Below are 27,150 nucleotides of genomic sequence, written 5' to 3' on the forward strand. Positions count from 1 at the left end.
GTTTGAAAAACAACATGAAAGAAGCGTTTTCAAGTGGGAGACAAAGAACCAATGTAATATGGCGAGAGACATGCTTCAGGAATAAACGCCAGGAAAATAAGTCCAAGGAAGTGTTTCTGCAGATAAGGCTTTTTAATGGTCAGTAAGGGATGGTTTAAAAGATTTTTTTTTTTTTTAACGTTTATTTATTTTTGAGACAGAGAGAGACAGAGCATGAACAGGGGAGGAGCAGTGAGAGAGGGAGACACAGAATCTGAAACGGGCTCCAGGCTCTGAGCTGTGAGCACAGAGCCCGACGCAGGGCTCGAACTCACGGACCATGAGATCATGACCTGAACCGAAGCCGGACGCTTAACCGACCAAGCCATCCAGGCGCCCCATAAAAGATTTAAAGGGAAATATTGTATATAAAATTTCAGTGTCCAAAAAAGCCTGCTAGTTTTTTGTTTTTGTTTTTGTTTTTTTACTAAAGTTGGAGCTTTGTTAGTTTCTTGAACAACAGTGCTACAAATAAATACTGTATTTTGTTCTGAAAAACCCCACAGTAATGAGGAGTTCTTCACGGTTAAACTACTGACAAGACCACCACATTTTATTCTGAGTGATGGCTAGGGTAAGGAAGAAGACCACATGCTTGTTGGGCAAAGAAACACTTTTGTGGGCACAGGCCGGCACCCCCACAAGCCTAGCCCAGGAACGCTCACCGCCCTGACTCTGACAAAGATTAGGTCCACCCCTACTCTGGTAACTCAGTTTCATCACTTGTCAGGTAATGGAGAAAAGACGAAATTCTGCATAGGAAAGGTGGTTTAAGAGTTTAAATGTATAGTGTCAGAAAGTGTCCATTTAGGGAAAGTTGAGAATCATCTGTATTTGATGTAGTCTGTTTTTCTTGGAAAAATCATTCAAATTTGGAATGGAGCCATAGAAGTGTGGTTTTGTGTGTGTGGTTTTATTTTTTGTTTTCCTTTATAAGATTTCATTTTGTTTGGGTGCTAGAGCCATAGAACGAAGAAATTTTTACAGATGCTTAGTTTTAGGGGCGCCTGGGTGGCTCAGTCGGTTAAGTGTCCAGCTCTTGATTTCTACTCAGGTTATGATCTCACAGTTTGTGAGTTCAAGCCCTGCATCAGGCTCTGTGCTGACAGTGTGGAGCCTCCTTGGGATTCTGTCTCCCTGCTGCTGTCTCTGCCCTACCCTGCTCGAATTCTCTCTTTCCCAAAATAAACAAACTCAAAACAAATAAAATTTTAAAAAAGGATGTTAGTTTAAAAAATTGTGCTCCCCCAATGTCTACAGTTTATGGTGCATGCTTATATTTTTTTCAGAGTAAACATCCCCAATCCAACCCCCACCCCCACAATTTGGTGTTTTAACATACTTGCTTTACTGTTTCCAGTGAGAGCTAAAAGGAAATTTTTGTATTCTCAAACATGCATTTTAGTTTCTCATCCCCGCAAACTTGGAATATGTATTTAATACTTGAGGTGTTAATTTAAAATTTGGAGTTTTAGAGCACCCTGCTGGCTCAGTCAGCAGAGCATGTGATTCTTAATCTTGGGGTTATAGGTTTGAGCCCCACATTGTGTGTGGAGATTACTTAAAATCAATCTTAAAGGGGCGCCTGGGTGGCTCAGTCAGTTAAGCATCCGACTCTCAATTTCAGCTCAGGCCATGATCTCACAGCTTGTGAGTTCAAGCCCCACGTCAGGCTCTGTGCTGTGACAACCTGCTTCCAATTCCATGTCTCCCTCTCTCTGTCTGCCCCTTTCCTGCTCACGTTCTGTCTCTCAGAAAGAAATAACATTTAAAAAATTTTTTTAATTAAAAACTTTAAATAAAATTTGGAGTTTTGTTTAAAACTTGGAGTATGTATTTAATTTCTCATCCCCTCCCTCCCCATCTCAATCTTTGAAATGGAAAAACAAAGTGTTATTTATTCAATGTAACTTTACACACAGCTATTCAGGAAAAAAAAGATCTATCCATTAGATGATATTAACTATATGTAGAGTGCTTATTTCCAAAGTGGCTAAGTTACTGACATACATATCATCCACACAGGTAAAATGTTCTCTGCATTAAAGTTAGGTACAATAGCTAGTAAATAGATCACTGTTATGTCATTTTTTAAAAATAAGTTCCAGCCATGCACATAGGCTTTAGCAGATTTCAGGTAGTTCCTGAATAAAAATCAAAATTGGCTACCAGGTGCCTTTTAATATATTTCATCACATGAAGAGAAAAAAAAGATGGAGTTCTGTAGGAAGGATGGAAAATCAGCTAAAAAGCAAATTACAGTATTTATAACAGTTCTTCAGGTGGGGGTGGCAAGGATTCACTGTGGTCTTGACCAGAGTCGGGAGGAATAGAGAATTCCTGACCCTGGATCTCATTGTTGGAATCTTCCTGGTTTTTCATGAAATCTTCTGGTGCCGGGGGCAAGTGAAATGAGTCGGGAGGAGGTGGAAATGATTGTTCAAACTCAGAATTGTAACCTTCACAGACTTGATTGAGACAGTCCAGAGATGGTGGGAGATTGGTGGACTCATTTGGAAGAGGAGATATAATTGTCATTGTGGGTTTGTTGGATTGGTTACTCTCCTGTCCTTCCAAATCAATAAGTGGGGAAGGTGGTGGATAATCTGCATCATCTGAAGAAGAAACAGCAGTGCCGATCGTTGATCCCCCAGCACTCTCCTCTGATGTACCATTTACCTGATCTTTTATTTTCTCTGTTTTGGGGTTGTTAGAATCTCCAATGTGTTCACTTGATTCAAACAACTTAATTTCTAAGTCATCTGCTAAGAGTGTGTTTTTGCTTGGTTTCCAGGGCATAAGTGAAACAATTGATGTCCTTTTCACGGGTACTTCATTTTCTCTAAAGTTATCCAAACAGATGTCGGGGGTTTCACCATCGGCAAATGGAGACCTACCTGCCCAATTCTGATCGTGTGAAACTGGTTTTCTCAAGCATTTCCATAGCACAATCATGATTATAGCTACAAACATAGACGTCAGAATTACACCCACTAATATGGCAGCTATCAAATTAGAATTGGTTTCACGTGGGATATTTGTGTTACTGGTAGTTTCTAGGTTGAATCCTGGAGTCACCCTCTGTGAACTTTTGACACTTGGGGTTGGTGGTATAGATGGATTATGAACAGTTGGTAGTATTGGTTTTCCAGAAGACGTGTGGATAGATGATGGTTGTTGAGTGGAAGTGTAGAGAAATGGCGGCAGTTGTTTGGTAGAAGTATGGGCAGATGGCGGTAGTTGTCCGGCAGAGGTAAGCACAGGGAGTACTGTTTGTTGGGAGGAGGCGTTGGCCGTTGGTATTGGTTGTCTGGTGATGTTAGAGGCAGGTGGTTGCCTGGCAGAAGTGTGCGCTGCCGGTTTTTCAGAAGGAGCATAGGCCCCTGGTATTGATTGTCCAGCAGCAACTTTGGCAGTTGATATTGGTTGTGCAGAAGAAACATGGCTGAATTCTGTTGGTTGAGTCCAAGGATTCCCTGTTGTGTTTTGAGAATTAGCTGAGACATTGAGCCTTGATGATATAAATACAGGAGACTCTGTTGTAATGTCTTCTGTCGTTAAGAGAAATGTATCACTGAGGTGTCCACAGAACAAAATTAAGATGAAATATTTGGGATCCATTTCAGAATGTTTCCTTTTTATCAGTGGTTTTATAATGAAAGAAAGAAAGACAGGTGTTATTTGGTGTCTGGCACAAAGTAGGTAGGTATTTGAGATGTATTTATCGTTTCTAATTTAGACTTCATACACTGCAGTGTAAATACTCTTGAATGCATCCTAAACTTAACCATAAAACACGTGGACCTCAGAGGCAAACGTCTCTCTTCGTTCTTTCATAAGATCTGTACTTGGCCCTGCTACCCCTTTAGCTTCATTACCTCATAATCCTTCATTTCACAGTCCTACTTCTTAAACACATAGGCTCTGTGTGCTGGTTCCATATGCTCTCTACTTTTCCTTGCGACTAGAAATATACCAGTCCTGTTGCTTTGAAGGACACCAATAATCATCTATTACCTAATCCAACAGTCTTTTTCTTTATTCTTTCTTTTTCTTTTCTCCCTCTCTTAGCCACTTTTGACACTACTGACTGTGCCTTCACTACTATTCAAGTAGCTCTTTGTGATAGTCTTCCTTTCATGTTAATCTCACTAGCTCCTGTTTTTCTCTTCTTAAATATGGGTACTTGGTATTCAGTCCTCACTCTTACCAGCTTTTCTGTGATCCTGAATCTATAAAATTTCAGCTCTCGCCTATATGCCATAACTCCCAAACCTGCACGTCCAGCCTAAATCTCCTTAATTCCGATTGCTTTCCATGACTTCTTGGTGGACATCTCCATGTATATATCCTACTGCCAGCAAATTTAACATACTCAGATCAATCCATCTTCATCATCTTTATGTCAAAACTGACTCCTCTCTTCTCTATTTTCATTAATGGTATTGCCTTTGGTAAGTTTTTCATGCTTAAGTCTACTGTGTTCGTAGGCTCTGCAGCATCCTCAGAGTCTAGCACTATGTCATTACATTAGGAGCTCATACTCTTAAAGGAGTCCGCTCAACTCAGAATCCTAAGTGATCTCTGAATCTGAGACCGTCCTGTCCAGTTGGTTAGTGTTGTCTTGCCGATGCTTTCATTTATTTATCGATGAACACTATCTTTGTGTCAGGCCTGTTCTAGGTTTGAGAGACACCCCCCCCCACACCTAAAATATAGTTTCTAGTTTTCCAGTGGTGGAAACAAGTAATAATTATAATAATTTAATAAGTTTTCTCATAAATGTATGCAAGAGATGCACAGAGGAACTAACATAGCCTGGGAGGTCTTCAGGGAGGGTTTCTCAGAGAAGTAAAACTTGAACTGAATTTTGAAAGGTCTGTAAGAATGAATTAAGCAAATAAAATATTCCAGTCGAGGAAACAACATATGGACATGGGTAGAGAAGGCACATGTGTAAGTTTGGCAGGCAGGGCTTTTTGTGGGATGTGGTAGATGGTAAAACTTGAAGAGTTAAGTTCCAGGTCTACTTCCAGCATGTAACTCTCCATCTAACTATGAGAACTAGTCATTTCATCTCTCCTGCTCTCAGTTGCCTTATCTCTAAAGTGAGGAGTTACACTAAGACGGTGTTCAACACTAGGTGTGATATACCTGTTTTGTACATCATTAAACACAATGATAACTATTTGGTTGTTTCTTAACATTAGGGAAAGGAACATCTCAGGGTGTTAGATCCTGGTATATATGATTAGAAACTATATATAGACTAGAAAGGGGTGTCTGGATGGCTCAGTTGGTTAAACGGCCGACTTCAGCTCAGGTCACGATCTCATGGCTCGAAGGCTCGTGAGTTCAAGCCCCACATCGGGCTTTGTGCTGACTGCTTAGAGCCCGGAGCCTGCTTCGGATTCTGTGTCTCCCTTCTCTCTGCCCCTTTCCCCCATTCACACTCTGTCTCTCTCTCAAAAATAAACATTTTAAGAAATCATTTTAAAAAAAAAGAGTTTGCCCAGTGTTATGTCACTATTAGTGACAGAATGGCATTTGTACCCAGGACCATCTGATTCACAAGCATAAGCTCTTTCTACTCCTCTAAACCACCTCAGGGTTTACATTTTGGCTCCTTTACAGCAAAGAGCCATGTATGTTAGGAGCTTAGTAAATACCTAACCTGTATTGGCTTCATGGCTCCTTTCCTTTTCAGTTTTTCACTATCTATGAATACTTCTGCCAGAATGTAAGCAGAGAAGATGAAATCAAAGTTATTAAATTATGCTTTGTATCCATTTTGCAAAAGGCTTCATAGGGAAAGAAATGGAAACTTTTGGCATAAATATGGGGATTTGAATCATCTCTAGATGGTTATCCATGCACAGTTCCCACTTGCTATTCTTAAGAGCATCAACCCCTCAACAAGTTATTCTTCAGAGTTTCACTTTAGTTTTTTAAAAAATGCCATCCAAAGCAATGGAAAATATAGGCCATAAATTGGCTTCGGCCAAAAATGTTTCCTCTTTTGTGAATTCGCTTAAAATTTGTAAAAAAACCCACATGGTTCCTCTTTTCAGTTAGCTGAAAAAGGCGTTAGAGAAGGAAAGACCTCAAACAGGAACATAATTATAAACCTATTTTAATTTGTAAGATCAATTTTGATAGGTTCATAGCTTCTTTGGTCTTCTTGTGGTCAATAGGAAGACCATAAAACTTTTGAGTATATGAGATTTTTTGCTTGTCATTTAAGGGCTCCAGCAATATCAAAACCAAATTCTATTTTTTACCTATCTTATCTCTTTTTCCCACTCTTCAGTTAGCTGTCTACCCTCCTAGCATCTGCTACATCAGAATGTTAGAATCTGTTAGAATTCTGCAGCAAATCAGAACAGCCCAGAAAAGAAAGAGCAGGATTTAAAAGAGGAATAAATAGGGGGCCTAATGGTGAAGAAACGGACTTTTTCTAAATCAGAGAAGTGAGGCAGTTGTTACAACCAGTACAGAAAGAAAGTTCTTTAGCATACGTAGTTTTTTAAATATATAAACCATGTGTACCTGAAGTACCAACATTGCTTCTGTAGGAGAAAGGCAGAGAGATAGAACCATATGGGGCAGGGGAGTAAAAAGAAGATGTCAGATATGATGAAATGAAAAAGGAGTGCAAAGAAATAAAAAAAAATAAATAACACCAAGGAGAAAAATAAAGCAAAAATTAAAGGAAGCAGCAAACATATGGAAAAGGAGAAGGTCAATGGACTAGAGAAATTATTGAAAAGAAAAGTTAATGAAAAGCTAAAGAAAAAGTAGTGGTTATGTAAACTAGCAAGAAATTAGGGTATTTGATTAAGGTGGGCAAAATTAGAAAGAAGTTGGGAGAGAAGATTGAAGTAGATGAAAGGCCCACGAAGTGCTGTGCTCTGTCACTAGCCTGTATCTGCTGACACAAGGAAGCAACCAAGAGCGGCCTTCCCAAATGGAGGACTTGACTCACCTGTCTTCTCAGACTCCCTTGTCTTTCATTTCAGGCTCTCCTATCTGTTCTAAGTATCCTGAAGACACTTGAAATTTTTTCCTGGCACTGTTCACAAGCATGCCTGCTCATTATTCTAAAGAACCCATGCACGTAGCAAAGCATGTTTCTAAAAATCCCTTAGTCTGCTGCTCAAGCACATCCCAAATTTGTCTACCTTTGTATGCCAATATCTTGCTCATTATTATAGGCTGACAACTTTGAGGTCAAAAATCTGTGATTTGGGTCCTTTGCTTTTCCTGAATATTTTAAAACGTTTTAAAAGAGGAAGGAAAACGACAGCTATATTTTAACTAACTGTACAGGAAGTTACAGTGAAGTAGGAGTCCTCATATATTAGCCATGTTCTCATAAATATAATGGCATAAGGATATAAAGAGTATAGTTAGGGGCGCCTGGGTGGCTCAGTTGGTTAACTGTCTGACTCTTGATTTCAGCTCAGGTCATGCATGATCTCACGGTTCATGAGACTGAGCCCCACGTTGGGCTCTGTGCTGACAGTGCAGAGCCTGCTTGGAATTCTCTCCCTCTCTCTCTGCCCCTCTCTTGCTCGTGTGTGTGTGTGTGTGTGTGTGTGTGTGTGTGTCTCAATAAATAAACTTTAAAAAAGAAAGTACAGTTAAAATTGATCCCGTTAAGTTGCATATGGTAAAAAATAGGTCATTGTCATTTTTTTAATTTTTTTTAATGTTTTTATTTATTTTTGAGACAGAGAGTATGAGCAGGACAGAATCTGACAGGACAGAATCTGAAACAGGCTCCAGGTGCTGAGCTGTCAGCATGGAGCCCGACATGGGGCTTGAATTCACGGAGTGTGAGATCATGACCTGAGCCGAAGTCGGACGCTCAACTGACTGAGCCACCCAGGCGCCCCAGGTCATTGTCATTTACAGAGAATCATGGAGATTTGGAGAACATATTCTAGGGAAAAAGTCAAGTATAGGTATAATAATACCTGAGTTATTATGGCTTTGATATTATTATTGCTTTGATGTAATAAGTTACAAGATAGATTAAAATTTATTATTAGTGTATCTCCAGCCGGTTGTTATTAAATCATAAAAGGAAGAAAACACCAATTCTTTGTCTTGAGGAAGAGTGGCAAAAGAGATTAACCTTGAACTATAATAGGAAGTATTTGGTGACTTTTATCGATAATAATAGCTATCATCTACTGAGTACCCATTAAATGTTAGGTACTACCCTATTTTAATGAGCAAGGTAGTGTTACCTTCATCTTATAGATAAAGAAACTGAGGCACAGAGATGTGGGGTAACTTGCCAGAGTGTCACAGCTATAAATAGAGGCACTGTTAAAGAAATACCAGTTGTGTACCAGAGCCGTTTCCTTCTGTCCCAAGTCACTATATATGCTGCACTGTCTTTCATAGTAGAATTACGAAGCAGGAATGTTTTATGAAGGAAGGAGACGTGGGATCTCTGAGAACAGAGATGTAAATAACTTTTGGAGGCTGTCTTGAGTAAATGGTAGGGAAAAAACTACTAGAAAACCATTTAGTCCTCTGATTCTATGAAAACAGTTGTGGGAATTTGAATGGTTAGCCTATAAGCTATCATACTTGAGGTAACTTCTAAAGATTGGACACTGAAAGGCATCAGATTTATATTTAACAAACTTGAACTTTTTCAGAATTCATAATTTCCTTCCAAGTAGAGTTATACAGGAATTAGTTGAAAAACACAAGTGCTGTTAAACTCACAAGTACCATCGAACTGACCCTTTGAAAATATAGACAAATCGTGTCTTAAAAAAAAAAGAGAGAGATAAAAATCTTTATTTTCTAACTTATGTAATAATTACTTAGAAAAAATCCAAAGTGGACTTCTATAAGGGAAAGTCATAAATATTTATGAAATGTTGTAATAGAGTATCACCCATTATGAATTTATTCTGTGATATTACAAGTCTATGTAAACTAAACTCTTTGCAATTTTTGTTTTGGAGGGTATTTACTTTGTAACTGCCCAGTTTACTCACAGAATAGGCATGTTTTATGCATGGTAGCAATTTTCTATTATTTATCCTGTGAGTGTTTTTTTCCTGTATCTAATACTGGTTACTAAAGGCTCAGATGATAATGTGTGGCATAAATACGTAGATGATATGAATACATGTACACACATTTTGTCATAACAGTTTTGTCTTAGTGAGCTTTAAAAATGAGCCATAATATTTTCCTTTAACTTAAATATAAAATTCTTACTTATTACTTAAATATAAATATAAAATTATTACTTAAGTATCAAATTTTTACTTAAAATTCCATTTGTGTAAAAATTAAAGCATATGTAATAATGATAATTGAATATCTCTTCTAATCGCCTTTGCTTTCTTTTTAAATTAAGTGAAGGTGAAGATGACCGTTTTTACCGTGGAAACTAAAGAGGATAAAAAAAAATAATTTAAATCTATGGATTATGTTACATGTAGGAACATCTTATAAGAAGCAAGTTAGAATTTTTCACAGTTGGTATTTGGGGCTTGTAAATTCACTCATATCCCATGGATTCTAGTTTTACTTCTAACCCTTAGCTTTATCCACTGTGTTTATAGTTTATATCTTTTAATTACAGAACTAAGGCTAACTAACCATTGTGATTGAATAAACTTAAAAGGGCTTATATTATACAAACCTAACTGAACATTTTTCTCCAAGGCAAGCTCAACACTGAATTTTTTTAATACCATGCAATAAATTACAAAACCGTTATAGACATCTTTAGACTAGCAGAGTTTATGTTTAAAACACTAACGCCATTTTAGTTTTAAAAATAAACTTTATATATAACAAAGATCAAACCAGATTGCCTGTGTGAAAATTTTCTTACCTCAGCTGTTAACTTCTTTTTGCAGAATGCTAAGTTCTTGTTCTAACTGGACATTTTGGTGATTTGGCTAAGGAAGCAAAAGGGGTGGTTCAGTTCAGATTAAAAATGGTCCTGTAGCAAACTGAAATGCTTTCTGTAGAAGAAGAGGAAGTTGATGGATAGTTGGTTCAGGAAGTGCAATAAGCCACAAAATGACTAAGAAAGGCACTACTTTAAGAGAACTTATTTTGAAACACGATTTGCAGCTCTATGATTTGAATGCTTTTAATTAATATTGGTAAGTAAACATTTGAGACTCTCTAGTAATGTGATTATATAATTTAAATATTTTGAATAGAACTTTAGAGGCAACTCACATAGTCTAAGGAAAAACTACCTGTTGAGTTGTTACCCACAGTGAGATTTCTTTTCATAAGAGGCAGATGGTGTGTTCTGTTTACTTGATCACCTTTTGCAAGTTGCTGTACTTCTGAGTCATCATTTCCTTCTCCGGAGGAATATGTCACTTACTGAGCTGTTGTGAAGATTAAATAAGCTAACATGTATAAATGCCTCGCACACAGTAGGTAGCCAGTGAATGTTAAGCTTCTTTCCTCCTACATAATTTAGACAAAGCCCAGGTAAACTTACAGTCAATTTTTTTTTGGACCAAATACGTAACGACGTTGGGAGTTCAAGAGCACAACTCTTTGATTATCCACAAAATAGGTCCTTCTCAGAAGGTAAAATAAATTGGGAATCATTATTTAAATAAATTAACCAAGCAAAATATATTGAAAAGAGAATGCATCAGTCTGAATAAAAATTTTCTTTGGACAGGTCACCTTGTAGCCTCTTTCCTCATCCAAAAAAGGGAGATCATAATTCCTAACTTGTAAATCTGGTCCAGGATTAAATGTAAAGTGCCTAGGATAGCACCTGTTACAGTAGATACATTACGTTTTAAGCCATGCCCTGCTTTTCCCTGGTCACTGCAGAGGATCCCAGACTGTTAAGACCTCGTTCTTAATGTCAAGGTTACTTACAACTTGGTACAAAAAGAATAGTTTCTGTTTTTAAGGGGTCCTACTATAAAGCAGAGTATAATCAAAACACTAAACTTTTGACTCACTATTTTAAAATCCCTGAATTAAGTGTGTGGACCATAATACTAAGGGGCAGAAACAAAAATGTCTTCGTTCAAAAATAACTTTTAAAATTTGAACTCAAAACAGACCTTAATGTATCATGTTTAAACACTGTCAAGTTTGAAAAGGAGCCACTTTTGTTTGTTCATGAGCTGTCATTGGATAGCATCATTCTGAGAATGTGTATTTAATTAGGGAGTTGATGAATTTTAGGTATTCCTGCAGTAGAAGCTTTCTGTTTCGTCAGAAATTGTTGGACCTGTATGTTGAGTACAAAAGTGGTTACCTAGTTAATTCCTTGTTTTTAAAAAGGTGCTAATTTTTTTCAGTATCCTCTGACAAGTATATATGGCCCCTGATTCAAGGAGCTGTTTGTGTTACCACTATTGGTTCTAGTACACAGTCTCACATTATTAGTTTGTATAAGATGGGAGCTCTGCTCAGTTTCATTTGCCAGTCTGGTCCTTTGTACCCCTCAAAAGGTGACCTGATATCACCATGACTGGCATGAGTGTTCTCTTGCTTCCCCTTTTCCCTTTTTGACATTTAGTTTTATCTCGAGTAATACGGTTATAATTTTTTAACACATTGGTAACAAGTTGATCATAAAGCGGATACTTGGGGGTTTTTCCCCCTCTCGTTTTAAGATGTAACCTAGATCTTTAGAGCCATGGTACCTGTAAGAAGTGAATTTGGCCACGAGCAGTATCACCTAGGGAATTAATGCAAAAATTACCAGTGCCTGGAGGCCACCCCCGTTCCAACTGAATCAGAAAGAGAGGGTGGGAATTAGGTTTTGGCTAGTTTTAAAAGCTCTTCAGATGATTCTGATACACAGTCAAGGTGAGAATCACTAACCTAAAAGGGAGAATAAGATTGTGATCGTACTTGGCAAAAATATGCAAAATGTTTTCTTACATGGCTAGCGTATTGCCCAAAATAAATGCTCAGTAAGGGATGAGATTTTTTAAATTTAGCTTGGTCTTTAGTATGCCCTGATCAATTTTAGCAGTAAGTTGGAAAGTCTCTCAAACCAACTTTTGTAATACATTTAACTGAAGGTGGAAGTCTTGATTTAAGTGTAAGTCATTATCTTACTTGAACCCAGTTTCTTGAAAGGTTAAACAATTACCTAGAGCATCTCGTTTTCCAAATTAGAACAAACACACCCCCCCCACACACACACACCCCTTTCCTTTGCTCATGTCACATTAGATAGTAAAAATAAATAAATAAAATTGATCATTTGTCAGGCCACTTGGCATCCTTGAAGTCAGAAAATTAATCGGCCTTTGGATATTTGCTATAGATAGCCCAGTAAGCAGTATTTATAGAATAGAGGTACATGGCACTTGAACAGTAAGATATGCTGTACGTTTACACTTGGCCTTCTTGGTGGCTCCAGTCTCCCCTGTTTCAGTTGGGCACTATTTCTTATTGATCTTTATAGTGTGTTGTCTAAGATAATAAAATGAATACAAATAATATATGTAGTCAGTTTTATTCTAATGAGTCTTATGATACAAAATTAAAAGTTTTAATTAAATATTTGTAGTAGAAAAACACTTTCTTGTGTGTGCCATACTTAAAGATGAAAACATCTAGCATAAAATTAGCTGTGTTGATATACGAGCTGGGACAGATTCCGTCTCATTCAGCAGAGGCACCGTTAAACTACAGTTCAACTCTGTGCATTAGGAATTTGGCTTCTGTTAGATGTTGAAGCATATACTTGCCTCTAAGGACACATTAAAACTCTTCAAAGTTTAATTACATTCAGACAAAGATCATCTAACTACTGCTGCTGAACAGGAAATATTTAATTGTTCCTTTCTACCTCCATTAATTAGTTCCTTCAACTCATCTTTAAAACCTTCTCCACGTCCTTGGGTGTTTTATTATTTGCTTCTTAAAATATTCAGTGTCAGAATGAAAGTGCACAGTTTAAGTATTTGAGAAGGTGAACTGACTTCTTCCCTTCTCGCCTGCTCGATTCTAAATTGCAAGGCTGCCATGTCAACAGATCTTAGACCAACTTGTGGCATTAAATGCCAAACGGATTTCGTTTTTACTTCATAAGCTTTCTCATTGCTACTTTGCATTTGTCTTCACTAAAGCTTCTGTTAGTTGGTGAGTTTTTCAGTTCCTCCTTCATCTTTTCTGTCCCTTGTAGCTGTGAGAGTTCCAGTAGATTGCATCATTAGGTTGGGCCCTGTGAGCTGTTGTGCTCTTTTCCAAGTGTCTGATTCAGCAGGCCATAGACCACTGCTTGCCAGAAAATCGCCGTTGGTTCTCGGCTGACGCTTGCCTACTTGTTTTGATCGTCTGAGGGATGAGACTTTGTTTGCCAGAACTACAGTCGAAAGAAATAGGAGGGTGCAGATAAGAAAAAGCACTGCAATTATAATTAAGCAAATTAGCATAGCCATTTTGTTGTTGTTTTCCTCACAGACCCCTTTTTTGAAAATTTCATGGGGACTCTTGCTTGTGTTTTTGATGCTCGGTACTGTTGGAGAGCTGTTCCTGACAACAGAAGGTATATAAATCTCCAGTTCCGATTTAGGAGTTAGAGGTAGGACAGGAGATGACGTGGCGATTTCAGTCATGTTTGTAGAATTACTCTTTTTATCTACTGCAGAAGTTGTAGGGTTTGTGTTCATGTTTTCATTTTGGTTTCTGCCCGTCTTATTTTGAATATCTGGATCCCAGACAGTAGTACTGTTAGCCCACAGATGGGTATAGTTTGCTTTTGTTCCAGGACACAAAGAAAAAGCTGTTGTCATCACAAAGGCAAGATGCAGGTAATGTCCTGCGTGTTCCATGTCCATGAGTATACCGGCAATCTGTTGGGACAGCAGATAATTTGTTAATTTATGAAAGAATAATGGTTCCTACTTTTGGTGATTGTAGTTAAAAGGTGGACACCTGATGTCTTACAAGTTAGCTACAAACTCATACCTAATATTTGCTGTCCTGTTTGAATTCCTTCTCAGCTGACTTTTTCTATTAGGCTATGTGTAAAGAAGCCATTTAATTTCTGTTATTCTTTTAAATGCTAGAAGTTGGCATTATAAATGCCTATGAATCATTTTAAACTGAATACTGTGATTTTGTATAGTTTTCTCCCCCTCAAGCATGCTGAACTTCAGCTTTGAGTCGACGACTTCTGCTTCTACTTTCCTGATTCCTCCTTCCTGCCCCCGCCCAGACCCCAACCATTTAAGGATCTTTCTTGCAGAAACTCCCCACACTCTAACAAATGTGTCACTCATCTTTATATGGGCCTTAAGCATTTTGCTTTAAGTAGGAAAAGAACATGCAAATGGCTTTTTGGGGTTTTGTTTTGGGGTTGAGAAAGGGGAAGTGTGGTAGCAACCAAAGGAAAAGGATTTCAAATAGGAATTCAACATGTTCTTTAAAAAAAAAAAAAAATGGAATTCAAGATGTTCTTTTATCTTCCTGGGTGTTTATCTTGGAGCTTAGAATAAAACTGGTACTTAGAAATATACTCCTGGGTATTTGTGAAAGCAATTATATATGGTGTTGGTTCTCTCTTTTCACATCTGTATCCCCTGACTTCTTGTGGCTTTCTGAAGGCAAAGGCACGCCAGGTTTTTCAACCTAAAAATCTGGCATTACAGTGAAAATGAGGCAGATTTCTTATGAATAATATCGAAAGTTAAATTTATTGACTTTTTTCATCATCATTTATGCCCAGCATTTTTTCCATGAATATTTTGACACAATGTTTTAAAATACATGATACAGTAAAATAGAGAACACCAGGATTGTGGGGATTTAGACTGAAGTGGGAAGACAAGGCAGATCTTGAGTCTCGACATATAAATAAAAAAGATGAACTTTAGTTGTGGCTTCAGGCTCCTTGGAAGGCAGTACAAAAAGGAGACAAGTCTGTTCCTAATTCTCATTATACACCGTATGATTGAAGATTTAAACAGAGCTGGCATATCTGTTCTAGGTACTGATGAACCAGCGGGAACGATCTATCACCATTATCGAATTATCTCTTTTATTATAATATTGTTTGAGCTGCTTTTTTTTTTTTTTTTTTTTTTTTTTTGGTAAGAGTATCTTATTGTTAGCATTTGTTTGAGATAACTGGAAGCAAAACCTACATTATTCTCCTGAGATTGACTCAGTGGAATTGCCTGTTTAAAAACTTTATTTTATAGATGTTCTTCTCAAACCTGAATGTGAATGTCTGAATGTCTTTTTTTTTTTTTTTAAATGTGGATTCTGATTCTGTAGTTCTAAGAGGGACCTGAGATCCTGCATTTCTTAGCCTCCTCCCAAGTAAAACAGATGTCACTGCTAGCCATGCTTTTTTGAGTTTTGAGGTTTTATAATAAATAGTTGCTATGTGTCATTGGATAATATTTGGATGCTATTGATATACAGAAATTGAGAATAACAAATGTGATATGTTGTTATACTAACAAAAGTAGCTTATAATAAACAAAGGTAAATGGCAACTAACCAGTGAAGTAATATTTCCTAAAGGAAAATAAACCTTTATTATGTGTTCTAGAATTAAGATTACTTTTTGGATTATGATCTTTAATAGACAGTTGAAGGGATTGTGCACTGACTTCTATAAAATAGTGTTCAGCTTCAGTTTTTAAAGTGAACGACACCAATCGTAGGATACTTTACGGTTCTTTCACAAAGAGAAATACTTTATTTTGGGTTAGCAAGTAATTTCCCTCCTTTCATCCTAGACTAGCCTTCTGCATTCAATGCTAAAATAATTTAAAGTGGGTTATTCCTATCACATTAGTTCATTAACAGGGTAGTATACATCATGGTATTCGTACTCATTTCAGCAGTGCTTACCACGGGGTAGATAATAGGCCCGCTGTGGATTGTCTTCGGCCAGATGTACTGTCATTCCCAGATAAACAAGCTGTTAACAAAATGAGACTTTCTCTTGCCCTTACAAATGCCTGAGAATAGAGAACTGTCTCTGTGTCCCCAATTTATGCCATGGAAGCCAGGTTATGTTACCAAAAGTTCTCTTTATCTCCGGTCATTTTGAATAAAATTTATAATGCCTAAGCATTCATAATGAGAACTTTATTTTTTTAACTTTTTAAATAACAAGTAAAACTTTTCAATTCACTGTGGAGTCTAAACTCAAATCCTTTCTAATCCTCATAAAAACTGTGTTGATGATAAATCTTTCCATTTCTAACTTAAATGTTACTTAATAGTACAGAAAAGAACAGTATACATTTTCAATCACTTATGATTCTACTCTGTTAGTAAGATTCTTAGGTATTATTTGAAAGCACTTCCTTCAGCACTAATCTGTACAACGTTATGAGTAAAAAGGCATAAGAAAAGCCATATATATGACCTACCTTACAAATTCTTGGTCAAAATTTGGTTATAACCTGATTTTAATAAGCCACTTCTTTTCTTGTCTTGAAGCACAGCTTCCAAGTAATTTAAAGCAGAATAGACTTGGAGAATATGAACCTTAAAGTAAATCTGCAGTGAAAAAAAAAAGGATATGTACAGCTAGCTTTCCACTTTTAAAACCAAACCACAGATGACACATTTCCTTTCTGCTGCAACTAAAGCACATGTCACAGGGGGGAAAAAATCCAACTTGTCCAGTTGGCCACTGGCATGACAGGAGGCTTTGTACAACAAATCCCCGCCTCCAGGGCAGGGAGGGTTTTCTGCCCCATGCCTTTTGACCTTATGTGCATTACATATGCCTGCTGTGTGCTTTTGAATGATATATTAGTATCATTCAGAAAGAGATGGAAGGGTATTTTTCCTGCAGCATTAAAATCTTCTCTAAAAATTTTATTTGTGTACCACAGGCTGATTTAATGACATGAGTTAGGAGACCTGGGGTATTGGTCAGATAATAGAAACAGTGATACACATAACCAACATCTCAGATTGCAGAGCTACAGCAAAGACTTGAGAAAATATCTAGTAAACTTAGGTTATATGGGGCAGAATATACTTTTGTGTTGTTGAATGTATACACACAAAGTCTCAGCCTCTCTCTCTCTTTCTCCCCCCAACCCCCGAAGGTCCTGTCATCACTTCATATTCAGTATGTCTAAATGGACTTCATTTTCCCTCCAAAAGTGGCTGCCCCTCATGATCTCTTTTTTTTGTTGTTCATGATAGGAACATTCTTTGTGATCTCAGAGGCTTGATACACAGCAAGTCCTTTTAATTCAAGTCCTTCCTTTCAGCCCCAACCAGAACTTGGATCGTGTTGGCTCTTCCCTCATATTCTTGAATTGGTTTCTTTTTTTTTTTCTTTCTTTCTTTCTTTTTTTTTTTTTTTTTTAGCTGTCACCATAGCATTTAGATCCTTAGGAGGCCATACCTAGACTACTACCATAGCTTTTATTTTTTTCCTTACCAGCCCCGACTTCTTCATGTATCTTGTATACATCACTTCCTTTGATCATATCACTTCTTTAAGAATATAAAGTTGAATAACTCCTTAACACCTATAGCAGTGATTCAGAAATGTCTGTGTACGTAAATATCAGATGAGAATTTTTTTTAAAAACAATGAAAATTTCTGGGCCCCGCTGTATACATTCCTATGTAGTAGGTCTGGGCTAGCACCAGGAAGCAGACTGCATTTGTAACAGATGCCACGGTTGATTGTGATACTGGGCTCCACAGAACATAGTCTGAGAAATATTGGAGAAAACTCAAACCTCTTGAAAAATTTTGATCCCTTCACAACTTAACTCTTATATATTTTTCAAACTGTATTTCTTTTTTGTGAAGTTAAGCTTTCCACTTCATTTGGTTTTGTGTTTTAGTTTTTATTGAAATTCCAGTTAACATACAATGTGATGTAAATTTCAGGTGATTCAACACTTACAACACCTGGTGCTCATCACCAATGCGCTCCTTAACCTCCATCACCTATTTAACCCACCTCCTTCCCCTCCCTCAAGTGACCATCAGTTTGTTCTCTGTAGTGAAGAGTCTGTTTTCTGGCTTGCCTCTCTTTCTTTCTTCCCCTTATGATTGTTTGTCTTGTTTCTTAAATGCCACATATGAGTGAAATCATATAGTATTTGTCTTTCTCTGACTGACTTATTTTACTAAGCATAATATACTCTAGCTCCATCCGCGTCATTGCAAATGACAAGATTTCATTCTTTTTTTATGGCTGAGTAATATTCTGTTGTAATATATACCACCTCTTCTTTATCCATTCACAGTTGATGAACATTTGGGCTCTTTCCATAATTTGGCTACTGTAGATAATGATGCTGTAAACATTGAATTAGTATTTCTGTATCCTTTGGGTAAATACCTAGTAGTGCAATTGTCCAGATTTATCTCTTAAAACGTCTGTACATGAATCTTTCATTCCAGCTAAAATAGCTGACTGTTGCCTCAGCACATCTAGTTATCTGTTTCTTTTCCTCTTTAGAGGCCTCTTTCAGGCCTCTCCATGAGGCCTGCCAGTCCCTCCTCTTGTTGAATTCAAAGTTTCTCCTACCCACTGAAGCCTCAGCATCTTCTGTGTAGCTTTCACTGGCTACCCAGTTTGTGTTCATATCTCCCTCTTCTGAACTTTTTCTCTGCTATTTGTTTGATAAGTGATTACATACAACCTCATACCTTTCCTGTCATCTTGAAATATTTTATTTTGGGGCACCTGATTGACTTAGTCATTTGAGCGTCCAACTCGATTCAGGTCATGATCTCAGGGTCTTGGAATCAAACCCTGTGTCGGGCTCTATGCCCTTGGCATGGAGCCAGCTTGAGATTCTCTCTCTGCCCCTCCCCCTGCTTGTGCATTCTCTCTCTCTCTCTCTCTCTCTCTCTCTCTCTCTCTCTTTCTCTCTTTCTCAAAAATAAATTATTTTAAAATCATTTAACTTATATTTTTATCTTATTTCCTCCCAACAAGATTATTAAAAATCTCTGAGGTAAGGATGTTTATCGGGCCTAGTACTACCAGAGTCATCGAGTATAGAACTTTGGGCCAAGTTAACATCAGTTCCGAATTGAAGTTCTAGTACTGTGTTCTTCAGGGCTTTCTGGTGGTCTTTACCTTAGCTGCTCTCACACCGATCAGCATTCTTTTGAGTTGTAAGCAACTTAGGACCTAATATGGCTTAATCAAAAAAAAAGAATTTATTGGCTCACACAACTGAATAGTCCAGGGATAAATTTGGTCCCAGGAGAGGCTTTATCTAGGACTCCAATGAAATGGCTGGGGTCCTCTCTCTCTCTTCATCTCTCTGCTCCATTTCTTCTGTCTTCAGGCAGGCTTTTCTTTCATATGTCAAGATATGAGCTAACAACTCCCAGGGCAATGTGTTTCCTTGTTTATAAACACCAGGAAAGAAAAAGTCTCAATTCCTAACTAAAGCTAAAGTCTCTGAATTGGGCCTCTTTGGCCCTTATTGTCCTGATTTAAGTCATATGATCATTGCTGAACCACCGGTAGTCAAGGTGGGGTGAACGAATTGACCAAAGCCATTCAGATGACTCCAGGGCTCCAGGGCGTCATTCCCACCCAGACTGTTCAGCTGGGAAATTCTGTGGGCCTCGAGGCAACCAATCAGTGTTCACTGCCTTCCTCTGTCTGTGGTGTGCGGGTTTGTTGCTCAAAAGGTTTTGAATTGGAGACTTGTCTCTTCCGTTTTACTTCTACCTTCTCAATGTCTCAAGAATAACTGATTTTAGAAAATGGACTTAGACTTTATGTAATTGTTTTATATTAGTTTTCTCTAGAAAGCTAAACAGAAAATTGAAAGAATGAAATAGATTAGTAGCATCTGTATATTTATCCGGAACCCTGTTAACCATCTGTGTCCTGTTTTTGTCCTCTTCCTTAGGTTTAAAACTGGCCAAATCAATGGCGATTTGCTGATATACCACGTCTTGCTGACTTTAAAGCCATATTATGCAAAGCCATATGAAATTGTAGTGGACCTTACCCATACCGGGCCTAGCAATCGCTTTAAAACAGACTTTCTCTCCAAGTGGTTTGTTGTTTTTCCTGGCTTTGCTTATGACAATGTCTCTGCAGTCTATATCTATAACTGCAACTCCTGGGTCAGAGAGTATACCAAGTATCACGAACGGCTACTGACTGGCCTCAAAGGCAGCAAGAGGCTCATTTTCATCGACTGTCCTGGCAAACTGGCTGAGCACATAGAGCATGAACAACAGAAACTGCCTGCTGCCACACTGGCTTTAGAAGAGGACCTGAAGGTATTCCACAATGCTCTCAAGCTAGCTCACAAAGACACCAAGGTTTCTATTAAAGTAAGTTTCACTCCTTGTTAGGTAAATGATTTGTTAGCTTTCTCGGCTAAGCAGACTGTGCTGGCCTTCCTAGGTGTCCTCATAGTGGTGTATTAAATGTAAAGTAAGTCCAGGTGAAGGAAAAACCAAGCTATCTTCATGGGGGTCCTGTGGAAGATATGAGAGGTGTATGCTTAATTATAGTCTAGGTCGGATTGGAAGCAGGAGAGTGTTGTAGAGAGTGCAGTTTGCCATGTATCAGTCAAGTGGTAGGAATGTGTGGAGGGTGGAAATTACCAGGTGAGAATTCTTCTGATGATTACGCGCTCTTTGCAGAGTGGGAAACGAATCAAGAGAAAATCCATAATTGTCCGTAGGATTCTTGACCTTTTTAGAAAAAATAATTTTTTTAAATGTTTCCAGTCTCTTTTGAGATCATTTATCATAATACCTATTGAGTCCATTTGAATATGTAACGGTGGTAACTCTTCCTTAAATGGCAAACATGGTATTTGTTTGGTCGGTTGGTTGGCTGGTTTTCAGAGCCTCTTACAACTCTATTTAGCGGGATTTAATTCTTCTTCACTTCACCCTCTTACACCTTCACTTCCCAGGTTGGTTCTACTGCTGTTCAAGTAACCTCAGCAGAGCGAACAAAAGTCCTAGGACAGTCGGTCTTTCTAAATGATATCTATTATGCTTCGGAAATTGAAGAGATCTGCCTGGTGGATGAGAACCAGTTTACCTTAACCATTGCAAACCAGGGCACACCGCTCACCTTCATGCACCAGGAGTGCGAAGCCATTGTCCAGTCTATCATTCACATCCGGACACGCTGGGAGCTGTCGCAGCCCGACTCCATCCCCCAGCACACCAAGATTCGGCCAAAAGATGTCCCTGGGACACTACTCAATATTGCATTACTTAATTTAGGCAGTTCCGACCCTAGTTTACGGTAGGTTTTTTTAAAAAACCCTCTTCAACTCTATTCAGGGTTTGTTGCTTTTAGAATGAGGCCGCTTAATAAGCTTTTAAAACAGCCTTTACCTTAATACTCTAAATTGTAAGGTATGCTGTGTTGGTTAACCAGCGTGACCTCATCAGCTTGTGGGGTATTCACATGAACTGTGGAATTCTAAATAGGGTGATTCACACTAAAGCAGTATATGTTCTTTCTCCGGGAAACTTTCATCTGAAACAGACTGCATAGCAGTTTTATTGTTTTGGGTCCCCCCGCCCCCGCAAAAGCCTTTTTAAAAAAAGTTAGTCCTAAGTTTCTCCTTCTCTGAGTCTTCTAATTATGTTTTCCCCTGTTCAAAACTATATCACTGTTAAGTTTCCTCACAAATTAGATTATCATTGTTTGACAAAGGAGGGCTTAATGTTCAATAACTCAAACAGTTAACATTGCATACTTTCCACCTATGTGACTTCAACAAAATTCCTGAAGTCTTAAGACTAATGCAGATGTTATCTGACAGAGTATAATTGGTTCTGTTTAGGCTTAATAATCTGAACGTGAATGAGGAAAGGGCATGGCCTGTGGGGTCAGTAGATTTGGTTTAAATCTAGATCTACTACCATGTATGACTTTGGGCAAGATCCTAAAGTACTCTTAGCTCTAGTTTCCTCGTTTTCAAAGTAAAGATAACAATGCCTTCCCTATATACCTGCAAAGGTTTAATAGTATATACAGTAGTATATTTTAGCACCTACCAAACAGTTTCTGCTCGGTTAGTATTACTGCCTCCCAGTCCCCGCCCCCCACTTCCTCTCTCTGCCAATGTCTCTTTGTACTCCTCCCTCCTTTCTCCCCTCTACTTTTTATTTTAGGATAATTCTTTGTCCCAGGTTCCTTGGGACTGTCAAGATTTTTACAGGTATAAATTCTTAGCTCCAGAAAATCTTTCTAGGGTATAATAATATAGCCCAGTTTTATAAGTGGCCCTTTTAGGATTCCTGATTCTTAAATAAAGGGGGGCGGGGGGGGGGGGAATCAAGATTTCTTTACCTGAACGGGGCCTCATGGAGTCCATGAACTCCCAGAAACTATACATAAAATTGTGTGTGTGCTTAGCTTTCATTATCTGCAAGGAACCTGTGACACCTACCCCCAGTTTGAGGAGGGCCCCATTCTTTATAGCTGTTGAAAATGTCCAAGAATAAAAGTCAATGTCAAAATAATGTAACTCCAAATTCCTAGGAGTTAGTAAGAGATACATAAACTTAGAAACAATATTAACATTCTCGATTTAGGAAAATAGAGCTACAAAGCCTGCCTTTAATTTCTAATTCAAAGCTCCTCATAGAAGAATGCTAACGTCTTCTAATAGTTATCAGCTTGAATTGATCCTGTATTCTCTTCTGAAATAAAGTGAGCTGACAGCTTCTGCTTTTTGCTGAAGCAGGTCATTCCAGAGAAGAAACCTTTAGGCTGATTCAGATTTCAATGCCTTTTGCCCCCAGATGGTTGTTGCATAAATATAGTAGCATGGTGAAAGTTCAGAGGTCAGGAAAACCTAAAATTTACAGACCAAACTATTTCTCTTGCCAGATGGGGGAGAAAAATGAAAATTTGAAAATCGAGTGTGAGTTTTTTGACCTGTCTCCTAAATTGCTTAAGTATATTTTCAGACATTTAGAAAAGAAGTTTTGTTTCTAATGGAACCTGGATATATGTTATTATTTTGTTTTTAGTGGTTATGTGTAATGGAAGGAAAAATGGGGGGACTTCATTACATTACGTTTGTTTTTGACCCCCCAGTTTGTAGTATGTCTTGTAGGGCACCCAGAAAGAAATTCAGTAGTGTTGGCTAAAGATTTTCACATTTTAATTGGATGAGGGGCCATCTCGTTTCTCTTCTTATGATCCCCATTATAAATGGATCTGATGGGAGGGGAGCCACAATTTGAGGTTTGGGCTTCACTGAAAATATGATGAGCCTCATTCTACTTCTTTCTGTTGATCCACCTTAGGACCATAAATCTCTCCTATTTTGTATCCCAGGGAAATGTCTTTTAGGAAGGTCTTAAACTTACCTGTCGCAGGAACCTCACAGTGCTGTTCTGGTTATGTCAAGAACCTCCTTTAAAGGAAATCCATAAATGGTCAAGGGGTATTTTGTGTTTACTGTAGAATCATAACATCTTGTCTCTAATGGATCATAAAGTTTAAAAATCGTTATTATGCTTTGTAATAGAATCATAAGTTGTGTGTTATGAAAAAAAAATTGGAGCTATAAGAAAAAATAAGTTTTAAACAACTTCATTTGTGTTTTCTCCTAGGTCAGCTGCCTATAATCTTCTCTGTGCCTTAACTTGTACCTTTAATTTAAAAATCGAGGGCCAGCTACTAGAGACGTCAGGTTTATGCATCCCTGCCAACAACACCCTCTTTATTGTCTCTATTAGTAAGACACTGGCGGCCAATGAGCCACATCTCACCTTAGAATTTTTGGAAGAGTGTATTTCTGGATTTAGCAAATCTAGTAAGTAATAATTTTCTTTAATACTAACGATTCTAAGAAGAGTCCGAGAAGATCCTTTCATTGCAGAATTTGCCAGTGAAATCATAATTGATTTTTATTTTCAGTTCTTTACCTCCTCTAATATTTCATCTGCACCTGAGAGAACTCTGCAGGAACTTCCTGGTAGACAACATTGAGAAATACGCCAAAATTCTGGCCACAAACGCATGATGGCAAGATTCTGATACCTTACATGTCTCCGAGCCACAAGCCACATACAAAGTAGTTTTTGCTCTGTTCTAGTTTAATTGGCTCTAGGATTTATCTTCTTAGCTGATTATTCCGAATGAGTGAAGTGTCCATGTCATCCCCCTGATTTTTTTTTTTTTTAACAGTTATTTATTTTTGAGAGACAGAGACAGAGTATGAGCAGGAGAGGGGCAGAGAAAGAGAGAGGAAGACACAGAATCCAAAACAGGCTCCAGGCTCTGGGCTGTCAACACAGAGCCCGACGCAGGGCTCGAACCCACGAACTGAGATCATGACCTGAGCCACCCAGGTGCCCCATCATCCCCTTGATTTTAAAGAAAGAGTCATGTTCTCTTTTCTTGAGGTTGTCTTTGAACTGTGATTTTAGTGTTCAAGTACAGTGCCTGGAGAATCCAGTGGCGCATAATACAGGGTCCAGAGTCAACTCCTGACTTGGCTTTTAACAAGTCCTAACAGGGGTGCCTGGGTGGCTCAGTCAGTTAAGTGTCCAACCTCAGCTCAGGTCATGAGTCTGTGGGTTCGAGCCCCACGTCAGGTTCTGTGCTGACATCTCAGAGTCTGGAGCCTAATTCAGATTCTGTGTCTCCCTCTCTCTCTGCCCCTCCCCCCGAACTCTCAAAAATAAAGATTTTTTTAAAAACTAAAAAAAAAAAATGTCTTACAAATTTAACATCCACTGTTTCCATTCATTCATTCTCATACCCTGTAGTAGTATAAATGTTGCTCTTCTTCCAGCTTATTTCCTGACATTTGCTTCCCTTTCTCTCTCCATAATACATAAACTTTTTTCTGCATTCAAACGTATTTCTTGATTTTTCAGGTCATTGAAAACTTTGACAATTCCTCAAGACCAGATCACTATATATAGTTACTTAACAATAAGAGATGTAGGAATATAGCTGTAAAGAGACAATGTGTTAAGACTGACAAAACAAGAAAAGCATAAAGATTTGTTAAGAAATATTAATGTTAAAAAAAAGATTTGTGTGAATGACCAGGCATATTGTGTTCCTGGATTAAACAGTTGTTCCCAGATTGTTATAAATTCAGTGCAATCCCATCAAAATAGCTTCAGGATTTGAGGATTTAAAAGGAGGCAGAACTGAAAATGATTATAAATTTCACCTAAAAGGACAAGAGTAGGTAAGAAAGTATGGAAAGAAAACTGAGAGACACTTGATGTTGCAGACATCTGGACACATACCAGTACAGTAATTCAAACAGAGGTGTTCAAGAGTCAGCAGTCAGATCAGTTTAAGAGAAACAGATTGATAAAGAAGCATCACAAACTGATGGGGGAAGATCAAATCATTTATGCAATGAGATGGGGAAATGCATTAAATTGGGTCCCATCTTCACCCTAAACCACAAGATACCAGAATAAGTTCTAGTTATATTTAAGACATAAAAACTGGAACCATGGGGGCGCCTGGGTGGCTCAGTCAGTTAAGCACCCAACTCTTGATTTCAGTTCAGATCATGATCTCATGGTTCGTGGGTTTGTGCCCCACATCAGGCTCTGTGCTGCCAGTGTAGAGCCTGCCTGGGATTCCCTCCCCCCTCCCCCCCCCCCCCCCCGTCTCTCTCTCCCTGTCTCCCTCTGCGCCTCCTCTGCTCGCGTGCACGCTCTCTCTCCCCCAAAATAAATAAATAAACTTTAAAAATTATATAAAAAATAAAAACTGGAACCATTAAAAAAGAAGAATGTTTAATAGCTTTCTGGGTGATTAAGGACTTATGAAGGAAAAAAGTGGTAGATGGAAACAAAGGAAATGGTGAACATAAATGACCACGTAAAACTTCAAAACATCTCTATTTCCAAAACTGAAACACAAGTAAAAGATAATAAAAAACTAGGAAATAGGCTTGCAGCAAATATGAGAAAAGATTAACACCTTTAATCACAAAGAGTTCTTACAGATTAATGAGAAGTGGATCAACAGCAGTAGCATGCAGGTCATGCTAAAAAAGAGTGTATTTTAAGAAATTCACTAATAAAATCAAAGAAATACAAACTCAAAGAATAGAAAGATAACATTCAGTTATCAAACTGGCAAAGGATTTTGTTCACTTTATTTCAGTGTTGGCAGTCGATGGAATTGTGAACAGGGGCAGGGTTTTGAGAAAGCAGTTTGGACATAGATATCAAGACTCTTAGGAATGTTCATACCTTTTGGCCTCATGATTCCATCTTTTAGAATTTATCCTCAGGAATTGATGTTCAGGTGTTTATTATAGCATTACTTTTTATTTACGTTTTTAAAATTGAGGCATATCCTACCAGTCAAATGCCCACATCTTAAGTGAACAGCTTGATGAATTTTTACATGTGAACACATCACAAAACCATCTCCCAGAACAAGAACATTTCCCTCATCCAGAAGACTCCTCTCAGTCAGTACACCATCCCCTCACCAAGAGTAACCACTCTTAGGACCTCTATCGCCATGGATTTATTTTGCCTACTTTTGAACTTCACATAATGTTATTTATAATAGCAAAATATGGGAACAATCTAAAGGTCAAACAATGAAGAACTAATTGTCAGATTTCCATATGATGGAGTAACATGAAACCGTTAAAAATATTTGGTTCAGAATTTCAGTTTTGGAAGATGAAAAAATTCTGAAGATGGAGACTGGAGATAGTTGCACAATGATGTACGTAAGGCCACTGACATGTGCACTTAATGATGGCAAATTTCATGCTGTGTATATTTTACCACAATTTAAAAAAAGCATTTTGGGGACTCTAGATAAAGTTACATGGAGGAATTTTTGTATCTTTTTCTAAGTCCGAAGTTATTTCAAAATGGTTCAAAAAAATGTTTATGGAGAATTTTTAATGATGAGTAATAACCTCAGTATAACGTGTGGTGCAGAAGATATTCAAAACATACTGCACGTACAGCATAGCCCCCGTCTTTGTGGAAGACGTGGGGTGGGTTTTCTGTGCATACGCACAGGTAATGTACCTCATCTCTGCATAGCTTTGAAAGCCTGAGGAGAGAGAGATTAATCTCAGCTTCATTTTTGTGGTGATGCTTTCGTTTTCCCTAACTTTCTCGGATTGCCACATATTCCTTTTACAATTA

The 27,150-nt window shown here is 38.0% G+C and overlaps 3 protein-coding genes across 10 annotated transcripts in view; 1 reads left to right on the forward strand and 2 right to left on the reverse strand.

The window, feature by feature from the left end:
- The window catches only part of NF1 (neurofibromin 1), a 317,585-nt gene that overhangs the window by 254,316 nt on the left and 36,119 nt on the right, over window positions 1-27,150 (forward strand). For all 8 annotated transcript variants that reach the window (XR_006196423.1, XM_042915411.1, XM_042915410.1 and 5 more), the window contains 3 exons: window positions 19,908-20,340; window positions 20,934-21,274; window positions 23,605-23,807. Coding sequence is in view for 7 of the 8 variants with exons in the window: in XM_042915411.1 (XP_042771345.1) it covers window positions 19,908-20,340; window positions 20,934-21,274; window positions 23,605-23,807 (977 nt within the window). In the remaining variant the exon portion in view is untranslated. The remainder of the gene's footprint in view (window positions 1-19,907; window positions 20,341-20,933; window positions 21,275-23,604; window positions 23,808-27,150) is intronic.
- On the reverse strand, window positions 1,851-10,037 carry EVI2B (ecotropic viral integration site 2B). Its single transcript, XM_042915413.1, has 2 exons — window positions 9,914-10,037; window positions 1,851-3,673 (listed from the first exon to the last, which is right to left on the reverse strand). Exon 2 carries the CDS (start codon window positions 3,658-3,660, stop codon window positions 2,305-2,307), a length of 1,356 nt encoding a protein of 451 aa, XP_042771347.1. The 5' UTR covers window positions 3,661-3,673; window positions 9,914-10,037; the 3' UTR covers window positions 1,851-2,304.
- On the reverse strand, window positions 12,308-16,619 carry EVI2A (ecotropic viral integration site 2A). Its single transcript, XM_042915417.1, has 2 exons — window positions 16,422-16,619; window positions 12,308-13,883 (listed from the first exon to the last, which is right to left on the reverse strand). Exon 2 carries the CDS (start codon window positions 13,866-13,868, stop codon window positions 13,164-13,166), a length of 705 nt encoding a protein of 234 aa, XP_042771351.1. The 5' UTR covers window positions 13,869-13,883; window positions 16,422-16,619; the 3' UTR covers window positions 12,308-13,163.

Source organism: Panthera leo, chromosome E1 (assembly GCF_018350215.1).
Source record: "Panthera leo isolate Ple1 chromosome E1, P.leo_Ple1_pat1.1, whole genome shotgun sequence".
Lineage (NCBI taxonomy): Eukaryota > Metazoa > Chordata > Mammalia > Carnivora > Felidae > Panthera > Panthera leo.